A 13526-nucleotide genomic window follows, 5' to 3' on the forward strand; every position below is an offset into this window, starting at 1 on the left:
TAGAAAGCAAAACGATCGGTCGGGTCGTTACAACTTTTGAAAGAGTCGATTCTAAGAGTTATAAGTCTACAACCCCCCTCAGTTTGAGTCTATTTTGAGCCTTCATGTCATCCCTTATTTCCAACCCTATCCAAAAACCTTCCAAATAAAGACCTCCCGGTATGCCTTCAAGAATGCCAAGAGAAAAGCATGCAATGAGAAACGATGTCACGTGACATAGAACACTATCAATTTTCTCACACAAGAAAGCAAAAGAAAAAGAAAATAAATGAAAAATGGAGATTCTAACTAGTGAAAACCCTCACGGGCACTGTAAGGAGACGGCAAATAGAGATAAATAAATGAGAGAGGTTTGTTGGTGAAAATCCTCGGGGCACCATTAGTCGAAAGTAAGTCGTGAGGCTGATGCAAAGAATTGGCATAAAAAAGCCCGACTTCAAAGGTCATAAGAATGGTAAAAGGGAAGATTGGATTAGTTTGATAGATCGGTTATTAAGTCTAAAATGCATGTCATGATCATTAAGGCTAGTTATTAAAACAAAAGGAGAAAAACTTTTCCCTCTTTCGTTCCCGACAGGGGCATTTCTTGTTGATACTGTTTCATAAACTAATCAATTTATGCTCAAAAGTTCATATCTCCACTATTAAAGTAAGTACCCACCCCAAATTGCAAGATTTCTAAAATTCACCCCAGGCCCACATGCCCAGATTCCAAAAATCAATCCATAATCTATGTATTTAACTCATGTTGTGTACAAATTACTTACCTCAAAGTGCTAGGTGAAAATCCTCTTCCAAAAGCTCCAAAACTCGCCTAAGAGATGAAGTGAAATGAAATAAATGGCCTAAGTCCCGCATCACAAAAGCTGGACACAGTTCTCTGATGTCGCATTTGCAACACCAGGTTTGCAAATGCGAGGGTCACAAATTCGTAAAAACCTCGCAAATGCGAAGCCTGGGCTTCAGCTGCTGGGGTCGCAAATGCGACTTCTGCTAGGATCGCAAATGCGGCATAAGTGTCACAAATGCGAACACTGTCTGGGTTGGGCTCCTTCAAAATTGCGAAGCCCTCGTGGCAAATGTGAGGTTCGTATTTGCGAACAATCACTCATATTTACGAGACCTGCAGTTGTTGCCAAGAACACCAGAAATCTGGTGTCTTTTCAACTTTTTCCACAGGTCTGAAACTCACCCGAGCCCTCAGGGCTCTGCACCAAATACTCACACAAGTCTAATCACATCATACAAACCTGCTTGCGCAATTGGAACACCGAAGTAACATCAAAAACCACAAATTTGACGCCAAAACCCATGAATTTACTCATGAACTCTAAAAACATCTAAAACACTTCAGCGGGTCCAATTCCTATCAAATCAACTCGGAACGACGCCAAACTTAGCATGCAAGTCTTAAAATGAACCTACTCCAATTTCCACAACTGAAATCCGAACCTGATATCAAAAAGTCCACCCTCGGTCAAACTTTTCAAAAACTTCAAGTTCTAACTTTCTCCAAATGACTCGAAACAACGTACGGACCTCCAAATCCACTTACGGATGCGATCCTAAGTCCAGAATCATCATACGGAGATATTTCTAGGATCAAAATCCCAAACGGATGCCTAAAATGTAAAAAATCTATTTTAACCCAAACTTATGGAATTTGCTCAAATTGCCAACTTTCACTATTAGGCGTCGAACCCCCCCCCCTCCCCAGGTCATCCAAAACCCAATCCGAACATACGCCCAAGTTTGAAATTATCATACGAACTTATTGGAACCTTCAAATTCCGATTCCTAGGTCGTTTACTCAAAATATTGACCGAAGTCAAACTTGGCCTTTTAAGTCATCCTTATAGAACCAAGTGTTCCGATTTCAACCCAAACTCTTCCAAATTCTGAACCACCCATCCCCGCAAGTCATAAATCAGTAAAAGCAAGTAGGGGAGGTCTTATTTAGGGGAACAAGGCTCTAGAAAGCAAAACGATCGGTCGGGTCGTTACAACTTTTGAAAGAGTCGATTCCAAGAGTTATAAGTCTACAACCCCCCTCAGTTTGAGTCTATTTTGAGCCTTCATGTCATCCCTTATTTCCAACCCTATCCAAAAACCTTCCAAATAAAGACCTCCCGGTATGCCTTCAAGAATGCCAAGAGAAAAGCATGCAATGAGAAACGATGTCATGTGACATAGAACACTGTCAATTTTCTCACACAAGAAAGCAAAAGAAAAAGAAAATAAATGAAAAATGGAGATTCTAACTAGTGAAAACCCTCACGGGCACTGTAAGGAGACGGCAAATAGAGATAAATAAATGAGAGAGGTTTGTTGGTGAAAATCCTCGGGGCACCATTAGTCGAAAGTAAGTCGTGAGGCTGATGCAAAGAATTGGCATAAAAAAGCCCGACTTCAAAGGTCATAAGAATGGTAAAAGGGAAGATTGGATTAGTTTGATAGATCGGTTATTAAGTCTAAAATGCATGTCATGATCATTAAGGCTAGTTATTAAAACAAAAGGAGAAAAACTTTTCCCTCTTTCGTTCCCGACAGGGGCATTTCTTGTTGATACTGTTTATTTTTTTGCATCATTGTGTCCCTTCACTCTGAGTCAGTCCTTGTCAAAACAAGCAAGAAAAGATTTCAAAACCTTCTACCAGCTTTTCAGTTGCACAAAGTAATTTGGCCAGCACATTTAGATGTTACAGTCAACATGCCTTGAGGATTCATGCGAAGGCTTCCCCCAAAAGACCCTTGTCAGCCTACTTGGCTAAAGCAAGCAAAGATAACCTCTATAGTACTAAACAGAGACTATAAAATGTACACATCATGCAAAAGGTGCATACCCAATTGTGACATCTCTCTGATAAATAAATTACTCAAAAAGCAAGAAACCACTTAAGATATCAGAAAAGGTTATCCAAGAAAAGAACTCTCTTTTTTGAGATAAAGCTGATTGAGCCATAAAAGACAAATGGAACCGTGAGCGAAACAATCAGGGTTGATACAGAAAGTAAAAGTCCCTTGAAATCAACAACAGAGTCTCCCAGCAGTGCAACCAACTACCAATATAGTCGGTCTTCCAAAGGCTGGATGATCACAGAACCAAGATGCCCAAGACTCAAGGCCACAAACCGACCACCACTTTTAAAAACTGACAAAATTTTCTTTGTTTGAAATAGGAAAAAAGCAATGCAAGGAAAATGGTTCAAAAAAAAAGAGAAAAAGAAGAGAAGGGAAAAGCCGACAAAGGGAAGTTTCTCGAATTTTTCCTATATTTGTCTTGCTAGTGTGCATAAAATATTGTCATTGCTCTTCACATTTTTTCCTCCTAGGGTAATACATCTTAGTGTGATGGATATTTCCTTCCAATAGAAGTCTTAGTCTAATAAATCTTTCTCCTAAGATAAAACAACCTAGTCTAATGAATTTTCTCCTAGGATACAAAGTCTTAGTCTGATGAATATTTCTCCTAAGATAAAAAATGTCTTAGTCTCATGAATCTTTCTCCTAAGATAAGAAAACCTAGTCTGATGAATTTTCTCCTAGGATAGAAATCTTAGTCTGGTGAATCTTTCTCCTAAGATAATGAAAAAAAACCTAGTCTGATGAATTTTCTCCTAGGATAGAAATCTTAGTCTGATGAATCTTTCTCCTAAGATAAAAAGCCCTAGTCTGACGAATTTTCGCACAAGATAAACTTCTTAGTCTGATGAATCTTTCAACTAAGATAAAAAGCCCTAGTCTGATAAATTTTCACCTAGGATAAACGTCTTAGTCTGACGAATATTTCTCCTAAGATGAAAAGCCCCAGTCTAACAAATTTTCTTCTAGGATAAATGTCTTAGTCTGGTGAATCTTTCTCCTAATATAAAAAGCCCTAGTTTGACGAACTTTCTCCTAGGATAAACGTCTTAGTCTAATGAATCTTTCTCCTAAGATAAAAAACCCTCGTCTGACGAATTTTCTTCTAGGATAGACGTCTTAGTCTGATGAATCTTTCTCCTAAGATAAAAATCTTAGTCTGATAAATTTTCTCCTATGATAATTTTAAAAAAAAAAGTCTAGAAAAAAATGGTCAGTTGTTAGTTTCCTTAAGTTTTTAATCTCTAGTTTTTCTTAAGTTCAGGGGTCACGCCGGGAAAATATTGTCAGTTTTAGTTTCCATAAGTCATTAATCTTTAGTTTTCCTTAAGTTCAAGGGTTCCCCCTAGAAAATAGGGTCAGTTTTAGTTTTCTTAAGTCGTTAATCTTTAGTTTTTCTTAAGTTCAGGGGTCCCACTTGAAAAATAGGGTCAGTTTTAGTTTCCTTAAGTCGTTAATCTTTAGTTTTCCTTAAGTTCAAGGGTCCCGCCTGGAAAATAGGGTAAATTTTAGTTTTCTCAAGTTGTTAGTCTACTGTGTTACTTAATTTCAAGGGTACCTCTTGGAGAATAGGGTCAATTTTTAGTTTAGACAAGTTCAGTTTATAGTTTTCCTTAGTCTTACTTAAGTTCAAGGGTCCCGTCTGGAGAATAGGGTCAATTTTTAGTTTAGAAAAGTTCTGTTTATAGTTTTCCTTAAGCTCAATCTCATAAAAGACGCACATCCTAGTCGAATCTTTAGTTTTACTCTCATTATTGCATAAGTAGCATAGGTGATCTATAATTTTGCTAATAACTCATGAAATTTTCCTAGTGAAAACTGTAGCAGAAAAATTTCGTTCGTTTGTTTTAGTGTCTGAGCAGGTTTTTACCTCGAGGCACAAGGTTCGAGATGACCAAAAAGAAGTCTCAATCCAGAATAAAAGAAAAGAAAAAAAGTGAATCCAAAATGCAGAAGCAGATGAAAGATGTGAACTACTCAAGACCTGGTTGAAGTCACGGGCACTACATTCCCCGTTTTTATCAAAAGAAGGCGTAGAAGAATAAACTACCACATGTGGCTAGCAAGCATCAAGGTTCAAATCAAAAGTCTGCATGAACAATCATTCAAGACTCAAGATCAAGCTTCAGAAGACTTATAGATAGGAATCAACTCATAGATGATAGGCTTGTTTAGTTCTTTTAGATTTTGATTTTGATGTAATAACAGGACCACAAACCGGAGCCTCGACGGTACCTCACTCGACTCTCTCGTCCTCTCTACATGCTCTATCACTTCATTCACTTCCGAACTACATGTGGCCCAAGGATATGTAGGCAGCACAGATACTAGGGCTCGGTCACAATTTTCTATCCATCTTTCTTTTCTATTGAATAAGTGTCAGGTCAGAAATCAATTACATCGCTTACTTGATTCTTTGCTCAAAAGCAGTTTGTGTTTTCAAGCAAAGAAGGGCAGCTATAAGCACGTAATTTTTGACCCATCATATTTTTTGGCTATTTTTAGTGTTTAAAATATTTATTTAACTTAACTTTAATTTTTATGGAGTTTTAGTCAATTTTTACTACAAATTACAATTTAAAAACACAAAAATATTTTCATCTTTAGTTTAAGGTCAATTAGTATATTTATGTCTATAGTACTTTAATTTTACCATGACTTTAACCTATTTTCTCTACTTTTTACTTTATTATAACATTTGAAAATAAAAAACTAGTTTCACTTTTAATATTTAGTTTTATTTTAGTAGTTTATTTTTAATTAATTAAGAGTGATTTTTATATTTTTATAGATACATTATATTATTTTAGTCTTCTTAGTCCAAATCTAAACCAAACAAGAAATGGACCCAACACAATTTTTCCTAAATCCAAACCCAAATCCCTTAACCCTAAAAATCTTATTTGGATAACTCTTTTGAAGTTTTGATTCCCTCATACACAAAAAAAGTAAGAGAGAACGGCAGACCACTCCCCTCTCAAAAAAAAGCCAGCAACACTCACAAGAGAAAACGGCAGACCCCTCATTTACTTTAACCTTCAACACACACAAGAGAACGGCGTTGTTACACGCCTAAACTCGTGCCAAGAACCCAGCTAAAAAAATAGCAAAAACGATGCTGAAAAGAGCTCCGATCGTCGATTTTGGTCAAATGCATCTTTGTCCATTATGCGAGCTTCAAAATAGTCTTATAAAGGTCCACTTCTCCCATTATTGTTTTTGTTAAGATATTATGATTGAATATATAATTTGATATATTCTGCTTCATGAAGATTGAAAATGTTTTTCCTGTATTAATTGTTAGGTCTCATTTAACTTTGTTAAATTTTGTTACTTTCTGATTAACATGAAGATTGAGGAAAACGTGATTTTTGGACACATAATGAATATTTGAACTTTGGGATAAAATCCATGCCTATTAGTTGAAATTGGAAAATGAGGTTTTGATTTAAAAAAATATTGGGATGGCTGTTGGGCTTCATCACGACTATGGGTACGGTTTTCGTGGCATAATCGTGATATATAATTCCTAATTCGGGTGTGCATTTTATGCGACTCGACCTTACAACTTCGAATGGTAATAATAAACATGTTGTAAATTGTAGGTGCATTTCACGTGATGCGATTAGCAATGTGTACAAAAACAATAACGAGCACGCGATATAGCGATATGTTCAAATAAATTTCATAAATGCTAAAAGGCGAATAATTAATTAAGAGCGGTTAGAATATAAAAATGAACAATATGTTTTAAATATGTAATTAATCAGATAATTAGGACAATTATTAATAGCTGAGCGACCGTGATAAAACCATGGAACTCGAGAGTGTCTCACACCTTCTCCCGAATTAACAAAATTCTTTACCCGGTCTTCTGTGTTCGTATACCATAAAAATGGAGTCAAATTTCCTCAATTTGGAATTTAAAATACATCGGTGACTTGGGACACCATTAATTCTTTCAAGTGGCGACACTGAATTAAATAAATAATCTTATTCGATTAATGTCAGTTTAATTGGAAAAATTCCAGATTCCTTCGAAAAAAGGAGGTGTGACAATGAGTTAAACTAAGGTCCATTTTTTTATCATGATACCAGAGGCCATTTCCAATTTATTGCTTATATAATGTAGGACCCCCATATTATATTGTTCATGTTCTAGATGTCCATTCTTGAGATTGGACTCCTTATATGATCTTACACAATTTTCATCATTTGAGTTAGTTTTTGGTGTATTAGGCAGAAAGTCCGATTTTTATCAAATGCTAGTGCTTGAGTAGTATAATAAAAAGTAGGCCAAATACCTAGATAGCCACTTCAACTTGGGCCGGTACCCATTAAAAACAGGCGATTTGCAGTCGTACCCTATTTTTATGCCACCTTTTAACATATACCCTATTTTTAAAAACTATTGATTTCGTAACCAACTAACAAAAAATACGTAATAATATGACCATTATACCCCTTCCAAAACATATAATAGTTGCATCAAGCATACCCAGATTCAAATTCCAGATCTCCTCCGTATCTCCTTCATCAGTCTGTCTCTCCTGAGATCGCCTCTCGCGACCAGATTCAAATTCCAAATTCAAATTCAAATACATTGTAAGTATTCAAATTCATCTCCAGAATTCAAAATAGTTTTTGAATTATATGTTTTCTGATTGATTGATTGAAGTTGTTTGACGAACTTCACGAATATGCTGAATTTGCATTCTAAATTTGTTTGACGATGAATTCTAACATTCTAATCCAACAAATATGCTAAAAATTATATTAAAACATTATATGAGTGTTTTAATATTTAAAACACCTATGCATAAAAAACTTAGGCATAGGTGCTGAAGTTTTTTTGTTATTATTTAAAAGCTGATGTTTTCCTATTACACTAGGTAAAAAAAATAAAACATCAATTAAAATTTTATATTCCACAAAAAACTTCGGCACAGGTGCTGAAGTTTTTTAGTTAATCTGTAAATACTTCGGCTAATGGAGCTGAAGTTTTTCTCATGCACTATATATTTTATTATTATTTTTTGGAAAAACTTCATACCAAAAAAATAAAACATCAATTAAAATTTCATAATGCACAAAAAACTTTGGCATAAGTGCTGAAGTTTTTTAGTTAATATTTAAAAACTTCAGCAAGAGGAGCTGAAGTTTTCCTCCTGCATTGTCTATTTTCCTCCTGCTGAAGTTATTTAGTACGTTTCTAAAATCTTCAGCACTTAAGAGCTGAAGTTGTTGTCCATGTATTCATGAATCCCTGTTATACAGCTTTTTCAAAAAAACTTCAGCTGATATGCTGAAGTTATTAAGCTTATTTCTAAAAATTTCTGCACTTAATAAGCTAAACTTTTTTGTGCAGCATTCATTAATTATGTCATACATCTTTTTCCAAAAAAATTCAGCAGAAGATGTCTAAGTGATTTAGTTCATTTGTAAAAACTTCAGCACAAACAACCTAAAAATTCTTCCGTTCACTTTCCTAATACTTGCCACTAAAAATGAATCTGCAGGATGAGTGCGATTTGCATTGTTATAACTTTCAATGGGAGTTGGACTCCTGATTTCAAATACTTGGATCATGATACAAAGCTTGTTCTACTTAATAAGTACATATCATTCAATACTTTCCTGAAGAAAATTAGTGAAGTTGCAAATATTGATTCAACCAGATATGCAATAAAAGTATGGTTTGATATCAAACTATATACAAGCAAAGGAATGCTTGTAACTTCAGATGAAGAACTCAGTACCTGTATACATTTGCTTACAACTGATTCACCCTACAAGAATTGCCATTTCATCATTGAAAAAATACAACCTTCAGAATCTGCAGCATTCAAACAATCTCTTGGATATGTGATAGATTCAGAACCTTTTGAACATGAAGTAGGATAGCCAATAATAGAAGTAGACAACGAGCTACAACCTTCTAACATTACAGCTGCTTCAGAATATATAATGCTGCAACAATTACCCCCTCCTCCAATAAATTCAAACCAGTTTGTCGATGACCAAGAAGAAGAAGGACAGCTAATAATGCAAATTGACAACCAACACACAATCCAACAAACCTTTTTGTTACCTTTGCAATGATAAGCAACAATGAAGATGAAGTAAACATGGAGAATATACCGATAACATCAGATAGAATTGAAGAAATTGCTGAAAGTTCTTGTGCTTCTCAGAAATCAAGAAAAAGAGTGAGGAAACAGCTGAAAGAATCTCCACCATGTAAAATACTTAGGCACGATGCGTTGCTTGAGAAAGTAAGAGTTGGATCAATTTTTGAGAACAAACAAAACATGACTAAATTTTTCTGCATCTTGGAGATAAACTAGAAAGTTGAATTCACTGTTGTTAGATCATGTTCAAAGAGATACGAGCTAAAATGCATCGTGGACAAATGTGGTTGGAATGTACGTGCTACCAGAATAAAAAATTCTACACTATTCAGGGTGATAAAATATCATAACATCCATGAATGCTCGGTTGATGCAAGAAAATCAAATCAGAAGCATGCTACATCAAATTTTATAAGTGAACAAATTATAGAACATGTTCAAGACAAAAAGATAGAGGTTACACCAGCCTTTGTAGAAAATGAAATGAAAAAGAAATTTGGAATTGACATTGGTTATCACAAGGCATGGCATGCTATTCAAAAAGTTGTTGCTTGCATAAGGGGGTCACCTGAAGAGAACTACCAGATTCTTCCTTCATACCTACACATGATGGTGTGCAAAAACCCAGGAACGTACACAAGCATAAAAAGAGATGCGCAGAATAGGTAACCATCAGCCTGAAGTTTCAAATGTTCCTATTTGAAAAACTTCACACCTTATGATTTGTTTTTTTGTGTTTCATTGTACAGATTTTCTTACATGTTCTTTGCTCATGCAACATCAGTAGCTGGTTGGTCCTACTGTAGACCCGCTATTGCAGTAGATGCAATGCTTTTAAAGTTTGAATATCGTGGTGTTCTATTTGTTGTTGAATCAAAGGATGCAAACAATCAAATCTTTCCTCTATGTTTTGGTGTAGCAGAATCAAAAAACAATGAGGCATATATTTGGTTCTTCGGGGAAATGATAAAAGCAATTCAAGTCCATCGTGAATTGGTTTTCTTGTCAGATAGAAACCAATCAATTGCAAATGGGATTAGAAAAGTTTTTTCTGAAGCTCACCATAGTTTCTGCCTCTATCACTTTGAGAAAAATTTAAAGCAAAGACATGCAAAACCCATGGTAATAAATCTTTTTTAAAGTATTGCAAGGTCATACAAACGTGAAGATTTTAATCAGTTAATGTTCCAACTCAAAAGTATTGACAAGAAAACATACAATTACATAATGGAAGAGCCTCCAGAGAGATGGGCTCGATCGTGGTTCCCACGGCGACGTTATGATATGCTAACAATAAACATGGTAGAATCAATGAATTCCATTTTACTAAAAGGGAGAGAAATGCCTATTTTAAGAATATTAGATTTCATCCAAGAAAAGTTAGGAGAGTGGTTTTACGAATGGAGAAAAAAGGCAAATGAAACTTTTCACAGAGTATCAGTATGGGCAGAATAAGAGATGACTAAGAAGATGGACTTGGCGTGTAAAATGTTTGTGAGTATATTTATTAACTTTAGCTTTTTATATCTATTGCAGTGATTTACTGCTTACATTTAAAAAATTTCATACTTTTTCTTTTTGAAACAACAATACATTAATATAGTTTGTCTTAATTTTTTATTCCTTGTTAGGTGTTCAACCTTGATTCAATGTTGTTTAGAATAAATAGTGAAGGAATCGAATTCATTGTGGACTTAAAGAAGAGAACTTGTGACTGCCTGGAATTCCAACTTGATGAATTGCCATGTCCACATGCAATTGCTGCTATTAATAAGAGATATCTGCAGAAATCTGATTACTGCTCAAATTGGTATTCAAAGGAAACATGGTTGAAAACATATGAAGGACATGTGAATACCGTGGGAGATCAAAAATTATGGGATATACCACAAAATGTACAATCTAAGATCACAAAACCACCCGATGTAGAGATTTTACAAGGAAGAAGACAAAAGAAGAGGCATATACCTATGACTGAATCAGTATCATTCAAGTCTACCAAATGCAGTCAATGTAAACAAGTTGGGCATAACAGAACAACTTGCTTGTCTTCTCCAGCACCTCGTCCATATTCAAAGAAACACACTGAAAAATACTCCAACCTTCAATAATCCTTGGTCTGAATTTAGACTTTCATTATTGTATGACATATTTGAAATGTAATTTTTTTCATAGGAATAAAAAAAAGCTCTTGGACTATTTTATATACTGCTAAAGTACAAATCACTCATTTTTGTTGCACATGCTTACAGGTTTGGTTGCATTTTAAAAAAGTACGCAATGACTTCTGCGAGAAAAAACTTCAGGTTACAGTATGTGAAATACATATCCTTAACACAAACACACACACATATACACACACTCACACACACACACATACACGTACAGCACACAAAAGAAAGGCATGTACAAACAAAATCTTCGGCATCTCTAAGCTGAAGTTATAGAAAATGAACTTAATAACTTCAGTGAATATGCTGAAGTAAACGAAAAAGCACAGCATAAAAACATAAAAAAAATACAAAAACTAAACATAAAAACCAACTAAGAAGTATAAAGCAAATACCAACAAATAACAAGAATAATGCAATAGAAAGCTAAGAAGAAAGAGGATGAGAATTACATTGATACAAAAAAAGATGAGAACAACACACAAAGTACAAACAAAAACATCAGCTCTCAGGGCTGAAGTTATACAAAATGAACTTAAAAACTTCAGCTCTCTAGGCTGAAGTAAACAAAAAAATACAGCATTAAAACATAAAAAGGGATTACAAACACTAACAATCATCACCACCATCATCATCATCATCACAATACTCCTCAATTTCTCTAAATATCTCATCATCATCAGTATCGGAGATAACTATAGGGTAGTCGGGCAAAAGACCACTGAATCCAAGGAGATCAATCTTTAACTTGTCGAATTCATCACGCAGCTGACTTTGTTCGATGATTACTCTGTCCATAAGAGAAAGAAGAGTTTTCAGGTTGTTTTGTAGCTTGGAATAGTCGTTCCAGCTGGGAAACTGAAAACTATCAAACTGTTGTACAACCTTGTCGAACGAGGTTGAATAACCTCCACAACTACATTCCAGGTTAAGCCTGTTCTGGAATGATTCATTGGCAAAGAACTGTGGCCTGATTCTCTCCCAATCAGCCTTTATTTGATCCCACAAAAGCATAAGATTAGCCATCAGTTTGTTATTGTACGACTCACACTTCAAAGTCTCCCACTTCTACATGATTTCATCAAAATTAGGCTTCCTACTTCTACTTCCACCAGACATTCTTTCTATAACAAAAGCTGAAAGACTAAGGATGAATATAAATTTAAAGAAATATGATGAAAGTTTATGAATGACTATGAAATTTTCAAGTGAATAGATTGTTAATATAGACAAAGAGTTCACCTAATCAATTTAATATCTATAAATATAAAAGTAACTTTTCAGGTGTTTTTACTATTTTACGTTCAGAGAAATTGAATGAAACAAGATAAGTAAGTGGTAAAATAAGTATGTGGTAAATGCAAAAAGAAATGTAACTTCAGCCCTAATAAGCACACAGTTTTTCTATAGTAAATAAATAACTTCAGCCTGAAAAATAACTTTTCGGATCATTTACTATATGGTCAAATAAATTTAAATGAAAGATGAAGTAGGTGACAAAAGACAAAAAGTATAGTAAATGCAAAAAAGATAAGTATCAACTTAAAAAAATGCCAAAACATGCTGAAGTTTTTGTCATAAGCTTTTTCAAAAACTTCAGCCCAATGTGCTGAAGTAATTTAGTTCATTTATAAAACTTCAGCACATAATAAGCTGAAGTTTTTCATTGTGCATTCAATAGTTTTGTTGTAAATGCTTTTTCAACAACTTCAGCTCAATGTGCTGAAGTTAGTTAGTTCATTTCTGAAAACTTCAGCACTTGATGAGCTGAAGTTTTTCTCCTGGACTCGATAGTTTTTGTCGTAAAGCTTTTTCAAATAACTTCAGCTCCATGTGTTGAAGTTATTTAGTTCATTTCTAAAACCTTCAGAACTTGATAAGCTGAATTTTTTATCCTGGACTCGATAATTTTTGTTGTAAAGCTTTTTCAAATAACTTACACAGAAAAAGCTTAAGTTTTTGTCCTACATTTGACATTTTTGTTATGACTTTTAACCAAAACTTCATCTTAAAAAGAAGAAGTTATTTACTTCATACTGAAGTTTAGCGTATTTGAATCAATCCAAGTATACTAAAAAACTAATTAGTGCGAATAGAACAAAAATTTAAAAGACATCACATAAATCACATAAAATAATGTATATTCACACAATCCAATTTTGTTTTCGCTTACATCCTTGAAAGAAAAAAAGAAAAAATTAGTTTTTTGTTTACAAGTTATTCTCTATTCAAAAAATTGAGAGAGTGTCTTCATATTCGCCATAGTCATGTCCTAATTGCTCTTATTGGGTTTCTTAACAAAATTCCATGAACCTTCACTATGTCTTCAACGGATTCACAAAAACGGCAATACGAGCACTTT

The 13526-nt window shown here is 34.4% G+C and overlaps 1 protein-coding gene across 1 annotated transcript; it reads left to right on the plus strand.

Annotated features, from left to right (window-relative positions):
• Nucleotides 1–8960: 8960 nt before the first annotated feature.
• Nucleotides 8961–11104, plus strand: LOC138871790 (uncharacterized). The gene is made up of 5 exons (XM_070149691.1): nt 8961–9137; nt 9233–9287; nt 9436–9658; nt 9743–10115; nt 10625–11104. Exons 1-5 carry the CDS (start codon nt 8961–8963, stop codon nt 11102–11104), a joined length of 1308 nt encoding a protein of 435 aa, XP_070005792.1.
• Nucleotides 11105–13526: the final 2422 nt, after the last annotated feature.

The sequence above is a fragment of the Nicotiana sylvestris genome, chromosome 6 (assembly GCF_000393655.2).
Source record: "Nicotiana sylvestris chromosome 6, ASM39365v2, whole genome shotgun sequence".
Classification (NCBI taxonomy): Eukaryota; Viridiplantae; Streptophyta; class Magnoliopsida; order Solanales; family Solanaceae; genus Nicotiana; species Nicotiana sylvestris.